Genomic DNA, 20,465 nt, shown 5'->3' on the forward strand with positions numbered 1-20,465 from the left:
TCCGAATGTTGTTCGGAGTCCCGGATGAGATCACGGACGTCACGAGGGTTTCCCGAACGGTCCGGAAACGAAGATTGATATATAGGATAACCTCATTTGATTACCGGAAGGTTTTCAGAGTTACCGGGAATGTACCGGGAATGACGAATGGGTTCCGGGTGTTTACCGGGGGGGCAACCCACCCCGGGGAAGCCCATAGGCCTTGGGGGTGGCACACCAGCCCTTAGTGGGCTGGTGGGACAGCCCAAGAAGGCCCTATGCGCCATAGGAAGAAAATCAAAGAGAAAAGAAAAAGAAAAAGGAGAAGGTGGGAAAGGGAAGAAGGACTCCACCTTTCAAACCAAGTTGGATTCGGTTTGGAAGGGGAGACCTTCCCCCCTTGGCTCGGCCGATCCCCTTGGGGCCTCTTGAGCCCCAAGGCAAGGCTCCCCCTCTTCCCCCTATATATACGGAGGTTTTAGGGCTGATTTGAGACGATTTTTCCACGGCAGCCCGACCACATACCTCCACGGTTTTTCCTCTAGATCGCGTTTCTGCGGAGCTCGGGCGGAGACCTGCTGAGATAAGATCACCACCAACCTCCGGAGCGCCGTCACGCTGCCGGAGAACTCTTCTACTTCTCCGTCTCTCTTGCTGGATCAAGAAGGCCGAGATCATCGTCGAGCTGTACGTGTGCTGAACGCGGAGGTGCCGTCCGTTCGGCACTAGATCGTGGGACTGATCGCGGGACGGTTCGCGGGACGGATCGAGGGACGTGAGGACGTTCCACTACGTCAACCGCGTTCACTGACGCTTCTGCTGTACGGTCTACAAGGGTACGTAGATCACACATCCCCTCTCATAGCTGGACATCACCATGATAGGTCTTCGTGCGCGTAGAAAATTTTTTGTTTGCCATGCGACGTTCTCCAACACAATGGGTACCCATTACCCACGTACCCTGCAGGTAAAAACCATATCAGGGTAAGGGTATGGGACAAACACTTACCCATGAGTATATAAATAGTAAAATCTAAAACCATCGGGTAGAGCGGGTACGGGTATGGGATCATAGAACCCGTATCCATATACCCATGTATCCATATAACATCTATGTAAAGTCAAAATTATCTCTACAATCTACACTATATCAATAATTTATGAATTGAAAGTGTATGCCTATGTGTTGTTGTTTATGACTATATGATGTTGTTTTATACGTATGTGTTGTAATTATAATCTATCTTTATAAAATATACAATACAATGCATTTTATAACAATAAGTTGTTTAAATTGATGTTTGCAAATATGAATAATATTACCCGCGGGTATCCGTCTACCCTGTCGGATAACGAGTATGGGAAAAAATTATACCGTTGATGGATATGGGTAAGGATGATGGGTAATATCAGACGGGACGAGTAAGGTTACGGGGGAGGCTCCACCCGTACCATACCCTGTGGGTGCCATCCCTAACCACAAGGAGTAGATCGGGGGGTAAAAACGTCAGATTTGACCAGATGGTACGGCTGTGAAGCCGGCCGATAAAATGCAACAGTTTCAAATCGCACAGCGTTCGTCGTGGTAGTATATATAGTAGCAAGTCTGAATTAAACAGAGGTCGACACCCGGCACTTGGACGATGTAGTCGGCGATGTAAAGCATTCAGCTGAGCTCCAGGAAGCGGCGGGCCATGGGGTGCTTGGCCTCAGAGAGGTCGGACGGCGCGAGCACCTCCACGACCTCGCCGTCGACGACGAGGCACACCAGGTCGGCGATCCGCTGGATCTGCTTGACGCTGTGCGAGACGATGACCGTGGTGAGCCCCCTCGCCTTCTTCAGCCGCACGATGGCCTCCTCGATGTTCTGCGTCGAGATGGGGTCGAGCGCGCTGGTCGGCTCGTCCAGCAACAGCACCTCCGGGTCGTTGGCGAGGGTGCGGGCCAGGGCCACCCGCTGCGCCTGCCCGACGGACAGCTCCGACGCCGGCCGGGAGGACAGCGCCGGGTCCAGGTCCGACAGGCTCAGCAGCCCCTTCACCTCCGCCTCCGTCAGCTTCTTGCCGCGCAGCTGCGGCCCGTACCGCACGTTGTCCGCCACGCTCCCTGGACGTAATGCACACGGCAAGACAGATTCAGAAACAAATCTCTCCTCTCTCAAACTTCTTTTCTGCATCCACTACTATGCATATATCGCTTATTATACATACTGCCATTACATATTTGTCTTTTCTTGTGTAGCACATCGTTTACAACCCGTCATATTGCCGGTTGACATCATGCACGTAATATTCGGATGACGCTAGCAAAGGTGTGCAATTGCGTAATAAAATCTGAAGTGTCCATCCACTTGGACATGGACAAGGCATGTAGACTTCGTAAAGTAAGCACTTCTGATAGCTTACCAGTAGCAAGTATCTATATAAACAACTGCAGCACTGCACCACGATCATCATAATTAAATATCGATTGTCAGCGAATGCTGGCACAAAACATGCTTGCCCACAAAACATGATTATCCTCTGCCCTCAACACGACCCGTACATTTGTCGGGCGATTTGCTAAGGTACAGTTGAATCGAAATTCTCAATTTAACAGTAGTAGGTTTTCAGATGATGTAGGATACCCAATTTCATGCATGGTGTATGACCTCTTATCTTATGTTTGTCAGCAAGTCCAAAGAATCTGAAACCTCTCCCCACTGCTTCCGGATTCTGGAATTTGGGATCATGGAATGGTACCTTTGGCATGCACAAGCTGCTCTACTATCCCAACTTTGAACAAACGTGTTCAACTGATTTTACGGTAATTATGCAAAGGTTGCACTATGGAGTTGTCGCATGTATGGGTCTGATCAGCTTTAATCAGTTCATCACGCTTTGGGGGGAAACCAATCTGAGCATTTTCAACTCTGCGACAGAATTTGAGGAGCGAGCAGACAGAGACAGGCGCGCACGTACCGTCGAACATGGCGGGGAGCTGGAAGAGCATGCCGACCTTGCGGCGGAGCGCGAGGACGTCCATGCCGCAGATGTCTGCGCCGTCGAGGGTGACGGCGCCGGGGGCGGGCTCCCAGAGGCGGTTGAGCGCGCGGAGCAGCGTGGACTTGCCGCTGCCGCTGGGGCCGATGACGCCCATCACCACCCCGCCCGGCACGTCCAGGTCCACCCCGCGCAGGATCTCCTCGCCGCTCGCCTCCGCCCGCCGCCGCAGCCCGCGCACCCGTATCTTGGGCCCGCCGGCGGCGAGGCCGCCCACGTCCAGCAGGTGCTCCCTGCTATCATCTGCACAAGTCCAGCACGGCAACGATGGATCATATCGTCAGCCATATAAAAAACAAAAGAAACAACGGAAGAACTACCTGAAGCTGAGCCCATTCGATCGTGGCGTGGAGCGTGGAGCGGAAGAGGAGAGAAGCTCGCACCGCAAAGGAGCAGAGACGGGGAAGAAAGAGAGTGCGCGCCGGGTGGAGCGTAGCGTCGGATATGATATGACGCGTCCGCTTTTATTATTAGCTTTTCGATCCAAGAGAATTCGGGGCTCCAACCGAGGTGGGCGGACTAGCGAGAACGGTGGCATTCCGTGACGGCCGCCACCTCTGCACTGGACTGGAGGGGAGTCTGGACTCGTGTTGCTGATCCGGAGGAGCATCTACGGTTTTTTTTTTCTTGAGGGATAAGACCAACCTCAACGGATCGATTCATTTCGTTCGTCGCCGTTCGTTTAGATCCGTGTGAACAAAAGTGATGGTCCATTGCACGGATTAATTGTCAAAACGCGTCTTCGTTGATCCATTTTCGACTCAAATTTGAGATTGAAATATGTCGGCGCCGACGCGAAGCAAACACGCACGCGTCATCTTGATGTCCGCATGTGACTGGCCTGACTCATTTGTCACACAGTCACCCACCCACCTCTACCTGCTTATTTAATTCGCTTGCACATCCCACCCATCTATGTCTTATTATTTTAATATCATAGTGTTGCTGCCTAATTACTTTTTGTTGGGTGCATGTACCGACATCTGTAAAAAAATAAATACGAACAGACCGACACAAACGATCTAAACAAACAAAAACAGATAAAAATGTTGTCTGTTTGGACCGCCTGGTTGGAGTTAGAGCATCTGCATCTGGATGCCTAAACTCTGCGTATACATGCAGTCCGTTCGATCGGTCAGAAAAAACAGTTCATCCTGGTTTTCATTTTCTTCAGAAAAATATATTTTTTATCTCTTAATTGTTGACAAAGTCTAAATTTGGTTTCTTAACTCTAGAACCAGACAACTTATACACCCAGTAATGCTAGACGTACGGGCTCTCTACGAAAGATTTACAGGCTCGTTAGTTGTGATTAGTTGAAACTTGATTAAGGAGGACGGTCTCATCGGTGAAAATCAGGGAGGAATAATTAGATTAGGCCGCGTTAGCGTTCCGTAAATGTCTGTTAGAACTTATCCGTATCTTTAGCATTTTTGCTTACACACCCAAACTACTAAAACCAGACAAGGTTTGTCCCTGATCTCCGTTTTTATCAATTCTGGTGCTGACTCGTCATGGTTCTTACCGTGCTAATCCACGTAGTATTTAGATATCCATATATTATTATTATTCAAATTTGTGTTCTTTTTCAATCCATGAAGTTTTTTTAACACATACTTATTTCAAATCGCCGTACTTTTTTCGTATTCGAGCATCTTTTCCAAATTCTTGCACCTTTTTCGGTTCACATAATATTTTCAAATCCTCTTTTTTTTTAAATTTGCGTGCATTTCTTTTGCAAATCTACGTACTTTTTTCAAGTTCCCATAAAACTTCAAATTCATGAAATTTTCCAAAAACAGTATGTGAACTAAACAAAAATGAATTTGAAAAAAACACTGTTCACTTTGAAAAAGTACTTAAATTTGCAAAAAGTACATGAACTTGAAAAAAGTACATGGATTTGAAAAAATATGTGAATTTCAAAAAGGATCACAGATATCAATAAAGTACGTGAAGCTAAGTTGAGAACGTTACGCGGACATGGAAAAACTACTCAAACTTGAGTCAACATGGTCAAAACCAGGATGCTACACCCAAACCGGTCAAACCGTGATCGGGGACAAATCTTGTCTAGTTTGAGTAGTTCAGGTCGTAAGTTGTCCGGTTTTACAGTTGAGGGATGAAATCTGGACTCCATCAAATTTTGGGGGACAAAAAGTTTTTTTTTTCTTTTCTTTTTAAGACAATCCTGGTTTCATATATCTAACTTAAACCTAGGGCACATATTGAGAGGCCGAGTCGCATCGATCGACTCACTATGGCCAACATCGACCCCACTCCAGCCCTCATAAATATTCGATAACCAACGAGCAAAACCTAGTCAAGCTGAGTCACTTGGCCTCTCTCCTTCTCCATCTCATCCATTTTCGCTCTCCTCCCAAATCCACTCCCCGCGTGTCATGGCCGACAACGACTCTGACAGCATGTGCCGGGAGAAGCTCGCCATAGAGTCTCATAGCTCGTTGGGCGTCAACGAGAAGGAGCTAGCACTCCACATTGTCCTTTATCGGTTGCGGCTGGACCAGGGCGGCACCTCCTCTTCCAGGGCGTTGGAGGCGGACCGGGTGGGCAGCTACACCCCCATGGCTACCTAACACGGTCCCTGTAGTCCCCTATTAGGCGACACCTAACATCGCCCGCAACTGCTTTTCTAATGCGTCACTGGGTGCTCATGTCGGTGGAAACTGTTGGGGAACGTTGCATGGGAAACAAAAAAAATCTACAAACATCCAAGATCTATCTATGAAGATGAACAACTATGAGAGGGGGAGTACATCTACATACCCTTGTAGATCGCTAAGGGGGGTCTTTAAGAAACAAGTTTGGTGTAGTCGTACGTCTTCGCGATCCAATCATGATCCGTCCCGGTCTAGTGTTGAGCGGGCGACAACTCCGCGTTCACCACATGTACAGCTCGATGACATCTCCACCTCCTGAATCCAGCGAGCGAAGCAAAGTAGTAGATGAGTTCTCCGACAGCATGACGGCATGATGACGATGGTGGTGGTGTTATCTCGATAGTGCTTTGCCAAGCGCTACCGCGACGCGATGGAGGAGAACTACGAGAGAGAGAGAGAGAGAGAGAGAGAGAGAGAGAGAGAGAGAGAGAGAGAGAGAGAGAGAGAGAGAGAAAGAGAGAGAGAGAGGAGGGTTGCACCGTGGCTTGTGGTGCGACTGCCTTCCCTCTCCTCTCATATATATAGGGGAAGGGGTGGGGAGGTGGTCGCCCTAGGTTCTCCCCTAGGGTTGGGACGGCGGCCAAGGAGGTGCCTTGGCCCCCAAGGAGAGGGGGCGGCCACCGTTGGGCCAGCCCAGCCCTTGGCCACATGGGCCTTAGGTTGGAGGGTGACCAGCCCACCAGGGGCTGGTGCGTCATATCTCACAGCCCATGGGGCCCTCTCGGGCAGGTAGACCTTCCCGGTAGACCCCCAGAAAAATTCCGGCAACTCCGTCACATTACCGGTAAGTCCCGGAACTTGAATACCATCAATCTTTACCTATGGACCATTCCGAAGGTCCTCGTCATGTATAGGATCTCATCCTGGACTCCGAACAGCCTTCAGTTACCAACATATGCAACTCAACAATATTATCTCGTCATCGGACATTAAGCATGCGGATCCTACGAGTTCGAGGATGATGTAGACATGAGCGAGACAACTCTCCGGTCAATAACCAATAATTGGACCTAGATGCCCACATTGGTTCCTACATATTCTACGAAGTTCTTTATCGGTCGAACCACGATGTCAAGGATTCAGTCAATCTTGTATGCAATTCCCTTTGTCCATCGCTATGTTACTTGCCCGAGATTCAATCGTCGATATCTCCATACCTAATTTAATCTCGTTACCGGCAAGCTATTTACTCGTTCCGTAATACAAGATCATGTGACTAACTCCTTAGTCACATCGGTTCCATGCTTCTTCTGATGTTATATTATCGAGTGGGCCCACAGATACATGTCCTTCATACTAGGGGAAAAACCCAGTCTCGATCTATGACAACCCAACACACACCTTCGGAGATATTTGTAGATCATCTTTATAATCACCTAGTTACATTGTGACGTTTGATACACACAAGGCATTCCTCCGGTGTGAGGGAGTGGCATGATCTCTATTGGAAATATACCCTAGAGGCAATAATAAAATAGTTATTATTATATTTTCTGTTACAAGATAATCATTTATTATCCATGTTATAATTGTATTGAATGGGAAGACAAATGCATGTGTGGATACATAGACAAAATACTGTCCCTAGTGAGCCTCTAGTCGACTAGCTCGTTGATCAAAGATGGTTAAGGTTTCCTACCCATAAACAAGTGTTGTCACTTGATAACGGGACATCATTAGGAGAATGATGTGATGGACAAGACTCAAACTATAAACGTAGCATGTGATCGTGTTATTTTGTTGCTATTATTTTCTCCATGACAAGTATACATTCTTGTGACCATAAGATCATGTAATTCACTGGCACCGGAGGAATGCCTTGTGTGTATCAAACGTCGCAATGTTACTGGGTGACTATAAAGGTGCTCTACACATATCTCCGAAGGTGTCCATTGAGTTAGCATGGACAAGACTGGGATTTGTCACTCCGTATGACGGAGAGGTATCTCGGGGCCCACTCGATAATACAACATCACAAACAAGCCTTGCAAGCAATGTGACTAAAGAGTTAGCCACGAGATCTTGTATTACGGAACGAGTAAAGAGACTTGCCGGTAACGAGATTGAAATAGGTATTGGGATACCGACGATCGAACCTCGGGCAAGTAACATACCGAAGGACAAAGGGAATGATATACGGGATTAACTAAATCCTTGACATAGAGGTTCAACCGATAAGATATTGATAGAATATGTAGGATCCAATATGGGCATCCAGGTCCCGCTATTGGATATTGACCGGGGAGTGTCTCAGGTCATGTCTACATAGTTCTCGAACCCGGAGGGTATGCACACTTAAGGTTCGGTGACATTTCGGTATAGTTGAGTTATAGGTGCTTGTGACCGAAGGTTGTTTGGAGTATCAGATGAGAACTAGGACATCGCGAAGAGCTCCGAAATGGTCTGGAGGTAAAGATTAATTTATAGGAAGTCCTGTTTTGGTCATCGGAAAAGTTTCGGGCTCATCGGTAGTGTACAGGGAGTGCCAAGAGGATACCGGGGATCACCAAGAGGGGTGTAACAACCCAAGGGATTCATGGGCCAACAGTGGAGGCAAACCATCCCTTAGTGGTCTGCCCTAAGCCTCCCCTAAGGGCCCATGCGGCTGGAGTGGAGAGAAAAGGCAAAAAGCCAAAAGGTGGAAGGGTATCCAAGTGGGGTGGAATCCTACTAGGAGTAGGATTGGAGTTGGACTCCCCTCACCTCCCCACTTCGGCCGACCCAAAGGGGAAACCCTAGGGCGCCGACCTCCCTTCTCTCCTCCCATATATACTAGAGGTATTGAGGGTTTTTGAAGACACAGAAATCAGCCACGTGCTACCTCATCCTCTATATCGTAGTTCTTCCTTTAGTCTAGTTCGGCAGTGCTTAGGCGAAGTCCTGCCAGAATAGTTCCACCACCATCGCCGTCACGTCGTCGCGCTGCCGGAGAACTCATCTACCTCTCCGCCCCCTCTTGCTGGATCAAGAAGGCGGAGATCGTCATCGACATGTACGTGTGCTTAACGTGGAGGTGTCGTCTGTTTGGCGCTAGATCGGGACGGATCGTGGGACGGCTGCGATTTGGATCACGAAGACGTTCGACTACATCAACCCGCTTAGCGATCTACAAGGGTATGTGGATCTGATCTCCTCTATCGTAGATGATCATCACCATGATAGGTATTGCGTGTGCGTAGGAAAAATTTTATTTCCCACGCTATGTTCCCCAACAATCTCATGGTCTTAGGAAGAGATACTTTGACATGCACAAAGCAATAGCAATAAACTTAGTGATACGATCAAATGTTATGCTTACGGTTTGGGTCTTGTTCATCACATCATTCTCCTAATGATTTGATCCCTTTATCAAATGACAACTCATGTCTATGGCTAGGAAACTTTAACCATCTTTGATCAATGAGCTAGTCTAATAAAGGCTCACTAGGAACACGATGGTGTCTATGTATGCACACATGTATATGAGTTTCCAATTATTACAATTATAGGATGGATAATAAATGATTGTCATGAACAAGGACATATGATAATAACTAATTTATTATAGCCTCTAAGGCATTTTTCCAACACAATCGCCGCTAGAGTTGGTGAGGGCGCGTATTAGTGTGCAAAGAAGCGGTTGGTGAAGGCAGCTCCAAATGCGGATTGAGGATATCAATGTGAGAGGTCCCCCTCCCCCGGCACGGCCAACAAACGATGACGAGGCCCTCCGCATCATTCGTTGTCGCTCCTACACATGCATGGAGACGAACACCCACCATCGTCACGGAAAAATGCAGCGTCGCTCCGCAAGGTGCTCGAGCGTCCCAGCGGTTAGCTATGCAGCGACAACGATGTAGAGAGTTGCATGGCTTCAGGGGGAGTAGAACTATGCCATCAGACGCATGGCGGGCACCGTCCTCTTGTCCTCCTCCACCCCGGCTTCATGCGGTGATGATGCGCTAGGAGCCGCCAACGCCTAAGGTGAGGACAACCGCTGAGGCCTCCTTTGGTTCATATGATAGGATTATCACAAAAATAGGAAACTTGTAGGAAATGAGATGACATGTATGTCAAATCCTACAAGTAGGATTAGGAAAAGATATGTCATTTTGTTCACATCATAGGAATTTTTTCATTAAGTCTAGGCTCATGTTTATTTTCCTTTAAAATGTGGAGGATAGGAACTAATCCTATGTAGGAAGAGAAATTCATTCTTATGAACAAAAGGTCTCTAAAGAAAAAAATTCCTACAAGAATCATATCCTATAAAATTCTTGTGAAATTCCTCAAAACAAAGGAGGCCTGAGATCCCAAAAGGGAACGTCCGACAAGGAAGTGGTGAGATCCAATGACTATTATAGTTTTTAGTAGTATCTAAGTAGTTAAGTCATGAAATCCGGCGGAAGTCCCTTTTGGGTTGAACCGTGTTAAGTTTTATCTTATATCTATGTCAGATCGGATTATCTTTGTATATTATCTATGCTGGATTGCTGTGTTTGTATTTGGATCTGTGTCGGAATATCATTTGCATGGTTTTATGAATTTGGAGTAGGGCAATGAGGGATCTGGTTGTGGGGTGGGAGAAATGACGCCTCCTCGGTCTCCAGCACACAAGGCCAGATGCATCTGGGAGCGTATAGGTACCCAAGTTAGGTGACCGCCACTGTAAATGCTAAGAGCATCTGGACTTAGCAAATCTAGAAACTACAAAAAAAAACATAACAAGTTTTTAATTTTTGCAGGCCAATCGAATGTTTTAACCTTGGAATAAAACCTCTTTATCAATATACTCTTTTACACATTCAATCAGTAACATCCCTTAGTCAATCCATAATTAAGAATAATTAGAATTTATAAAAAATAAAACAAAAGGGTTCCACTCATAGGAAAACCCAAGTTTTCCCCGCATCCCGCACTAATGTATTTTTAGTGTCTAATTAGAGCGGGAATCATTCCAAAACGTTTGTGGATGCGGTCAGCGTACAAGTATGTCTATTTGAGACCCCTATATGATGTGTGTGCATCTAGTCATACTTATCATTTTCTCTCTTGCATGTTCGGTTACTTGCATGTAGATGAAGAGAAGGAAACAGAAGAAAAAAGAAAGATGGCCCTAGATTGGTTGTGTCCTACGTGGCGGGATGATCGAACGCTTTCGTTAGCTCTCATATTCTTTTCATATTTAGTGTCAATACGAGGGTTGGAGACAGCCTAAACCGTATAGGGATGATATGCGGGTTTCAGTTAGGACATATTTTCCTTCATTTTTATGTCTCGTCGCTAATTGGGTGTATACCGGATGTTTGAGATAGACTTGAGGGGACGTACTATAGATGGTTTTAAAGCATCTACAGTCGGACCCCTCATACCTATCTCAAACGCCTAGATAGGTCGTCCGGTCAATGATCAGTAATAAAATTTAAACCCAACCGGGCATCTCAAACGGACCTTAAACATTCAGGCTGACCGGCACCCTGATACTCTCCAAAGTATCTATAATTTTTTATGGTTCCATGCTATTATCTTGTCAAGTTTGGATGTTTTGTATGCATGAATATGCTATTATATATATATTTTGGGACTAACCTATTAACTCAGTGCCAAGTGTCCGTTTCTGTTTTTTCCGTGTTTTTGACCTTTTTCAGAGGAGAATTTTAAACGGAGTCCAAACGGAATAAATCCCGCGGAATGATTTTTTCCATAACAGAAGATAAGCAGGAGACTTGAGAACCAAGGCAGGGGACCTAGGGAGAGGTCACAAGCCCCCTAGCCGCGGCCTGGGGACGCGCCTAGCAGGCTTGTGGGGCCCCCGTGGCTCCTCTGCCCTACCTCTTTCGCCTATAAATTCTCTAAAAATCCAAAACCACGGAAGAGAGCCACGAAAATACTTTTCCGCCGCCGCAAACTTCTGTCTCCGCAAGATCCCATCTGGGGATCGTTCTGGTGCCCTGCCGGAGGGGGGATTCGGACACGGAGGGCTTCTTCATCAACACCATTGCCTCTCTGATGATGCGTGAGTAGTTCACCACAGACCTTCGGGTCCATAGCTAGTAGCTAGATGGCTTCTTCTATCTCTTGGATCTTCAGTACAAAGTTCTCCATGATTTTCATGGAGATCTATCCAATGTAATCTTCTTTTGCAGTGTGTTTTTCGAGATCCGATGAATTGTGGATTTATGATCAAATTATCTATGAATATTATTTGAGTCTCCTCTGATCTCTTATATGCATGATTTCGTATCCTTGTAATTCTCTTCAAGTTGTGGGTTTCGTTTGGCCAACTTGATCTATAATTCTTGCAATGGGAGAAGTGCTTGGTTTTGGGTTCATACCGTGCGGTGTCCTCACCTAGTGACATAAGGGGTAGCGAGGCACGCATCGTGTTGTTGCCATCAAGGGTAAAAAGATGGCATTACTCTACATCATGTCATCTTTCGTGGGGTTTATATCATATTGCATGAATTTATCCCTCTACATCATGTCATCTTGCTTAAGGCATTACTCTCTTTGTTATGAACTCAATACACTAGATGCATGCTCGATAGCGGTTGATGTGTGGAGTAATAGTAGTAGATGCAGAAAGTATTGGTCTACTTGTCTCGGACGTGATGCCTATATGTATGATCATTGCCTTAGATATCATCATGACTTTGCGCGATTCTATCAATTACTCGATAGTAATTCGTTCACCCACCGTAATACTTGTTATCATGAGAGAAGCCTCTAGTGAACACTATGGCCCCCGGGTCTACTTCACATCATATTTTCAATTCTACACATTTACTTTGTTGCACTTTCCACCTTCAGATCTCACCTTGCAAATAATCGTGAAGGGATTGACACCCACTTTGTAGCGTTGGGTGTAAGTTTGTTTGTTTTTGCGCAGGTACATTGGTACCTTATCTTGATACTCCTACTGGATTGATACCTTGGTTCTCAAACTGAGGGAATCACTTATTGCTACTGTGTTGCATCACCCTTTCCGCTTCAAGGGAAAAACCAACGCAAGCTCAAGAGGTACCAAGAAGGATTTCTGGCGCCGTTGTCGGGGAGTATTCAAAGTGAAGCATATCCAAGTAACTCTCGCAAACTCATCTCTTGCATTTACATTATTTGTCTTTTGCCTCTCGTTTTCTTCTCCCCCATTTCTGAAAAAAATACAAAAATATTTGCCTTTTTCGTTCGCCCTTTCTTTCGCTTGCTTTCTGTTCGCTTGTGTGCTTGTTTGCTTGCTGAGTCACCATTACTGAAAACACCAGATTGTGTGACTTCTCGAATACTAATAATAATGATTTTATTAGTACTCCGATTGCTCCCGCCACTAGTGCGGAATCATATGAAATCAATGCTGCCTTGCTGAATCTTGTTATGAAAGAGCAATTTTCCGGCCTTTCTAGCGAAGATGTCGTATCCCATCTTAATACCTTCATTGAGTTATGCGATATGCAAAGGAAGAAAGATATGGATAATGATGTGATTAAATTGAAGCTATTTCCGTTCTCATTACGAGATCACGCAAAAACTTGGTTTTCATCTTTACCCAAAAATAATATTGATTCTTGGAACAAGTGTAAAGATGCTTATATATCCAAGTATTTTCCACCGGCTAAGATCATCTCTCTCCGTAATGATATCATGAATTTTAAGCAACTAGATCATGAACATGTTGCACAATCTTGGGAGATAATGAAACTGATGATTAGAAATTGTCCCGCTCATGGCTTGAGTCTTTGGATGATTGTACAAATCCTCTATGCTCGTTTGAATTTTGCTTCTGGAAATATCTTGGATTCCGCCTCCGGTGGAACTTTCATGGAAATCACACTAGGAGAAGCCACAAAACTCCTAGATAATATCATGACAAACTATTCTCAATGGCACACTGAAAGGTCACCTACTAGTAAAAAAGTGCATGCTATAGAAGAAATTAACTCTTTGAGTGCTAAGATGGATGAGTTAATAAAATTGTTTGCTAGTAAATGTGCTCCTCTAGATCCAAATGATATGCCTTTTTCTTCCTTGATTGAGAATAGCAATGAAAGCTTGGATGTTAATTTTGTTGGTAGGAATAATTTTGGCAACAACAATGCTTATAGAGGTAACTTTGTTCCTAGGCCTTTTTCTAGTAATCCCTCTAATAACTTTGGAAATTCCTACAACAATGCTCATGGAAATTACAATAAATTACCCTCGGATCTTGAGAGTAATATTAAAGAGTTTATCAACTCGCAAAGGATTTTCAATGCGTCCATAGAAGAAAAACTGCTCAAAATTGATGACTTGGCTAGGACCGTTGATAGAATGTCTCCTTATATTGATGCTTTGAAATTGAGATGTACTCCTCCCAAGATTAATATGGATGAAACTTTGAAAGCTATGCATGTTTCCATGAATGAGAGTAAAGAAAGAACGCCCAAATTCGTGCTAGACATGAATGGCTTAAAAAGGCACGTTCTCGTGATGAGAATCACGAAGATCTTAAAGTGCTTGGAGTCATTCCTATTGAATACTTGTTTTCCAATGTCAATCCTAATAATGATGGGGCTGGATATGAATCCACTTTGGTTGAGAAACGCCCCAATGATTCGAAGTCTATTTATCTTGACACTAAAAGCACTAAAAGTGGAGTAGAGGGTATCAAAACTTTGAGTAGTAATGAAATTACTACTTTGGATTTTAAAGAATTCAATTATGATAGTTGCTCTTTGATTGAATGTATTTCCTTGATGCAATCCATGCTAAACTCTCCACATGTTTATAGCCAAAATAAGGCCTTTACCGATCATATCGTTGATGCTATGATGAAATCTCTTGAAGAGATATCTATTCCTAGAAAACTTCATGATGAGTGGGAACCTACTATAAAAATCAAGATTAAGAACTATGAATGCAATTCTTTGTGTGATTTGGGTGCTAGTGTTTCTGCTATTCCAAAGTCTTTATGTGATGTTCTAGGCTTCAATGAGATTGATGAGTGCTCTCTTAATTTGCATCTTGCGGATTCTACTGTTAAGAAACCTATGGAAAGGATCAATGATGTTCTTATTATTGCAAATAGGAACGATGTACCCGTATATTTCATTGTGCTTGATATTGATTGCAATCCGACATGTCCCATCATTCTTGGTAGACCTTTCCTTAGGACTATTGGTGTTGTCATCGATATGAAGGAAGGGAATATTAGATTTCAATTTTCGTTAAAGAAGGGCATGGAACACTTTCCTAGAAAGAAAATAAGATTGCCTTATTAATCCATGATGAGGGCTACTTATGGTTTGAGCACCAAAGACGACGATACTTGATTCTATTGGCTTATGCCTAGCTAAGGCCGTTAAACAATAGCGCTTGTTGGGACGCAACCCAATGAATTTATCTTTCCTTTTTTCTTTCTGTTTTGTTGTGTCCACACCATCATAATTCTGTTATGATTGTGTTTTTATGTTTCTTTTAGTGTTTGTGCCAAGTAAAACCTTTATGATCAGTTTTGGTGATGGTTGTTTGATCATGCTGAAAAAGACAGAAACTTTGTGCTCACGAAATTATTTTTAATTCCTATCCAGAACGAGATTTTGAGTTGATTCTTTTTTCTACTGGTTGATATGCAAATTTCCCTAATTGTCATATTTTTCAGAATTTTTGGGATACCATAAGTATACGAAGTATACAGATTACTACAGACTGGTCTGTTTTTGACAGATTATGTTTTTGTTGTGTTGATTGCTTATTTTGATGAAACTATGATTAGTATCGGGGGGTACTAGCCATAGAAAAATGAGAATACAGTAATCTAACATCAATCTAAATAGAAATCAAGTTTACTACAGTACCTAAAGAGTTGGTAGTTTGTTTTCTTATTCTATTGATATCACGAGTTTCTGTTTAAGTTTTGTGTTGTGAAGTTTTCAAGTTTTGGGTGATGTTCTCATGGACAATGGAATAAAGAGTGGAAAGAGCTTAAGCTTGGGGATGCCCAAGGCATCCAAAGACAAATTCAAGGACACCAAAAAGCCTAAGCTTGGGGATGCCCTGGGAAGGCATCCCCTCTTTTGTCTTCAATACATCGGTAACGTTACTTGGAGCTATATTTTTATTCACCACATGATATGTGTTTTGCTTGGAGCGTCGTGTATTATAGGAGTATTTTGCTTTTGTTTTGTCACAGTCATCCTTGTTGCACACCTTTTTGAGAGGGACATGCACTCATCCTGAATTTGCTAGAATACTCATTGAGCTTCACTTATATCTTTTGAGTTAGGCAATTTTGCTCTAGTGCTTCACTTAAATCTTTGTAGAGCACGGCGGTGTCATATTTTGTAGAAATAGAAACTCTCGATCTTCACTTATATTTTTTTGAGAGTGCTCTCTCTAAGCAACTTGGTAATTGGCGTGTGCTATGAAAGTAGTCCTAAAGATGATAGGCATCCAAAGAGGATATAATAAAAACTTCCATATTCAAAGTGCATTGATTAGTAAGAGAAGTTTGATTCCTAACAATTAAGTTTTGAGATATGGATTTGGTAATATTAGAGTTATGTTAGTAGGGTGTTATGAATCTAGAAATACTTGTGTTGAAGTTAGTGATTCTCGTAGCATGCACGTATGGTGAACCGCTGTGTTAGGAAGTCGGAGCATAATTGATTTATTGATTGTCATCCTTTATGTTGCGGTCGGGATTGTGCGATGGTTAACACCTACCAACCCTTCCCCTAGGAGCACGCGTTTAGCATTTTGTTTCGGTTACTAATAAAACTTTTGCAATAAGTATATGAGTTCTTTATGACTAATGTGAGTCCATGGTATAGATGCACTTTCACCTCCCACCATTGCTAGCCTCTCTAGTGTCGTGCAACTTTCGCCGGTGCACAAACCCACCATATACCTTCCTCAAAACAGTCACTATACCTACCTATTATGGCATTTTCATAGCCATTCCGAGATATATTGCCATGCAACTCCCACCGTTCCGTCTCATGACATGTGTCGTCACTTTCATATTTCCATTGCATGATCGTAAGATAGATAGCGAGATGTTTCAACGTCATACGCTAAGCTAGATCGTTGCACATCCCGGTACACTGCCGGAGGCATTTCCTATAGAGTCATCATTGCTCTAAGTATTGAGTTGTGAGTAAATAAAAGTGTGATGATCATCATTATTAGAGCATTGTCCCATGTGAGGAAATAAAAAAAGGCCAAAGATGCCCACCAAAAAAAAATGAAAAAAAGAGGCCAAAGAGCCCAGACAAAAAAATGAGAGAAAAAGAGAGAAGGGACAATGCTACTATCTTTTTCCACACTTGTGCTTCAAAATAGCACCATGTTCTTCATGATAGAGAGTCTCTTGTTTTGATACTTCCATATACTAGTGGGAATTTTCATTATATAACTTGGCTTGTATATTTCAATGATGGGCTTCCTCAAAATTGCCCTAGGTCTTCGTGAGCAAGCAAGTTGGGTGCACACCCACTAGTTTTTCTTTTGAGCTTTCAGTCACTTATAGCTCTAGTGCATCCATTGTATGACAATCCCTTCTCATTCACATTGATATCTATTGATGGGCATCTCCATAGCCCATTAATACGGCAAGTCAATGTGACCATCTCCTCCTTTTTGCCTCACAACCTCCACCACACTATATTCCACCTATAGTGCTATATCCATGGCTCACGCTCATGTATTGCATGAGAGTTAAAAAGGTTTGAGAAAGTAAGAGTGTGAAAACAATTACTTGGCCAATATCGGGGTTGTGCATGATTTAAATTCGTTGTATGCGGATGATGGAGCATAGCCACACTATATGATTTTGTAGGGATAACTTTCTTTGGCCTTGTTATTTCAAAACTTCATGATTACTTTGCTAGTTTGCTTGAAGTATTATTGTTTTCATGTCAATAGTAAACTATTGTTTTGAATCTTACGGATGTGAACATTCATTCCACAAGAAAGAAGTTACAAAGGACAAATATGTTAGATAGCATTCCACATCAAAAAATCTGTCTTTATCACTTCCCTACTCGAGGACGAGTAGGAGTTAAGCTTGGGGATGCTTGATACGTCTCCAAGATATCTATAATTTTTATGGTTCCATGCTATTATCTTGTCAACTTCGGATGTTTTATATGCATGTATATGCTATTTTATATCTTCTTTGGGACTAACCTATTAACTCAGTGCCAAGTGCCAGTTTCTGTTTTTTCCGTGTTTTTGACCTTTTTCACAGAAGAATATTAAACAGAGTCCAAACGGAATAAAACCTGCAGAATGATTTTTTCCATAACGGAAGATACGCAGGGAACTTGAGAACCAAGTCAAAGGACCTAGGGGGAGATCACAAGCCCCCTAGCCGCGGCCTGGGGGGCACGCCTAGCAGGCTTGTGGGCCCCACGTGGCTCCTTTGCCCTACTTCTTTCGCCTATAAATTCTCTAAAAATCCAGAACCACCAGAGAGAGCCACGAAAAAACTTTTCTACCGCCGCAAGCTTCTGTCTCCGCAAGATCCCATCTAGGGACCGTTCTGGTGCCCTGCCGGAGGGGGATTCAGACACGGCGGGATTCTTCATCAACACCATTGCCTCTGCGATGATGCGTGAGTAGTTCACCATAGACCTTTGGGTCCATAGCTAGTAGCTAGATGGCTTCTTCTCTCTCTTGGATCTTCAATACAAAGTTCTCCATGATTTTCATGGAGATCTATCCGATGTAATCTTCTTTTGCGATGTGTTTGTCGAGATCCGATGAATTGTGAATTTATGATCAGATTATCTATGAATATTATTTGAGTCTCCTCTGATCTCTTATATGCATGATTTCGTATCCTTGTAATTCTCTTCGAGTTGTGGGTTTAGTTTGGTCAACTTGATCTATAATTCTTGCAATGGGAGAAGTGCTTGGTTTTCGGCTCATACCGTGTGGTGTCCTCACCTAGTGACAGAAGGGGTAGCGAGGCATGCATCGTGTTGTTTCCATCAAGGGTAAAAAGATGGGGTTTATATCATATTGCATGAATTTATCCCTCTACATCATGTCATCTTGCTTAAGGCGTTACTCTCTTTGTTATGAACTCAATACACTACATGCATCCTGGATAGCGATAGATGTGTGGAGTAATAGTAGTAGATGCAGAAAGTATCGGTCTACTTGTCTCGGGCGTGATGCCTATATGTATGATCATTGCTTTGGATATCATCATGACTTTGCGCGATTCTATCAATTGCTCGACAGTAATTCGTTCACCCACCGTAATACTTGTTGTCATGAGAGAAGCCTCTAGTGAACACTATGGCCCCCGGGTCTACTTCACATCATATTTTCAGATCTACACATTTACTTTGTTGCACTTTCAACCTTCAGATCTCACCTTGCAAATAATCGTGAAGGATTGACAACCCGTTTATAGCATTGGGTGTAAGTTTGTTTGTTTTTGCGCAGGTACATTGGTGCCTCATCTTGATACTCCTACTGGATTGATACCTTGGTTCTCAAGCCGAGGGAAATACTTATCGCTATTGTGCTGCATCACCCTTTCCTCTTCAAGGGAAAAAACAACGCAGGCTCAAGAGGTAGCACACCCCTCATATCCAGCCCAAATAATTGGGAGGGGGTATGGGGGCGTTCGGGCATGCCCGCCATGTCGGCCTAGCCTGCGCTGGTCCGCATCGACCCCACATTTATTTGTCCCCATCTACTCGTCGGACCAAACCCTAGACACTTCACTCCACTCTGCTTCACTTCTATCTGTCATGCAAGCTCACATCCGGTGATCTCCGACCTTCTTCGGCATGGGGGCAGCGGACCTGACTCCGACCAGTCCAGATCCGTCGACCGGGGTGTCGTTCCCTGTGGGCTGGAGGACGCAATGGCGGTCCTCATTGCACTCCGCCGCTCCTGCGAGGGCAGCGCCCGGTCGACGACAAAATATATCCGCCCCAACTCCATTGCCTTGGCTTAATGGGCGTCCAGGTCCTTCGAGGCTGGATCATCGTGGTACCGGCAGCGGAAATTCTCTCCATCCCCATCACTAGTCCGTGAGACTGTGAGTCCCACTAGGAACTGGCTTCCCGCCGTGGGAAGGAGAAGATAATGGCCTTCGAGGCACGAAGGAAATGGCGGTGGCGGAGGCGCAGGCGGCCGTAGAGGAGGAATCCATTCACGCCTGCAATTTAAAGTAACAGCAGTGGAGGAACACGCGCGCCCTTGGCCCGAGAGCAGAATCAGGCGGTCCGTGAGATGGCCTGACTGCCATCGAAGGTGGAAAAGGAGGTCGGCAACGACGAGGATGGCTCCGGCGACGAGCAGATCCGACTCGATCCGTATTGCATCTTCGACCGGTACTTCCGCGAGATGGACGGCAAGGGCAGCCATGGATGATGTCCACCATACCCAAACATGCCAAATTTTAATAGTGTGATGTCATGTTCATAATGATGGAGTAGCCGGACGACGTGTGTAATACATCGACATAGTAGTTACATGAGTTTATATGAATTTGAGATATCATATTTAAGGTGTCCGATGTAGAATGTATTATTTAAGACATGATCGATCAATATCTGCGGACTCGTCCGAACGCGTTCACACACGTTTAAGATGCCGGATTTGCAAGTTCCGGGTGCATGCTCTATGAGGTAGGTCCAACAAGTACGTAGATGTCATATACTCCCTCTATTCAACAATGTAGCGTGTATCATTTTTCTATTCAACTTTTTATCAGGTTTATAGAGAAAACTATTTTTATCTACAATATGAAATATTAAAATATGACACTACTTTTTTATAATGAATC

The 20,465-nt window shown here is 44.2% G+C and overlaps 1 protein-coding gene across 1 annotated transcript; it reads right to left on the reverse strand.

The window, feature by feature from the left end:
- Window positions 1-1,470: 1,470 nt before the first annotated feature.
- Window positions 1,471-3,514, reverse strand: LOC123409710 (protein STAR1). Its single transcript, XM_045102571.1, has 3 exons — window positions 3,341-3,514; window positions 2,940-3,263; window positions 1,471-2,085 (listed from the first exon to the last, which is right to left on the reverse strand). Exons 1-3 carry the CDS (start codon window positions 3,354-3,356, stop codon window positions 1,646-1,648), a joined length of 780 nt encoding a protein of 259 aa, XP_044958506.1. The 5' UTR covers window positions 3,357-3,514; the 3' UTR covers window positions 1,471-1,645.
- Between the last annotated feature and the right edge of the window lie 16,951 nt (window positions 3,515-20,465).

This window comes from Hordeum vulgare, chromosome 7H (genome assembly GCF_904849725.1).
Source record: "Hordeum vulgare subsp. vulgare chromosome 7H, MorexV3_pseudomolecules_assembly, whole genome shotgun sequence".
In the NCBI taxonomy this organism is placed as follows: Eukaryota; Viridiplantae; Streptophyta; class Magnoliopsida; order Poales; family Poaceae; genus Hordeum; species Hordeum vulgare.

Bases quoted from the DNA above. Each gene is read 5' to 3' on its own strand.
- LOC123409710 (XM_045102571.1), bottom strand. The intron at 2,086-2,939 runs GTACGTGCGCGC...CATTACGTCCAG, and splicing joins GCTCCCCGCCATGTTCGACG to GGAGCGTGGCGGACAACGTG.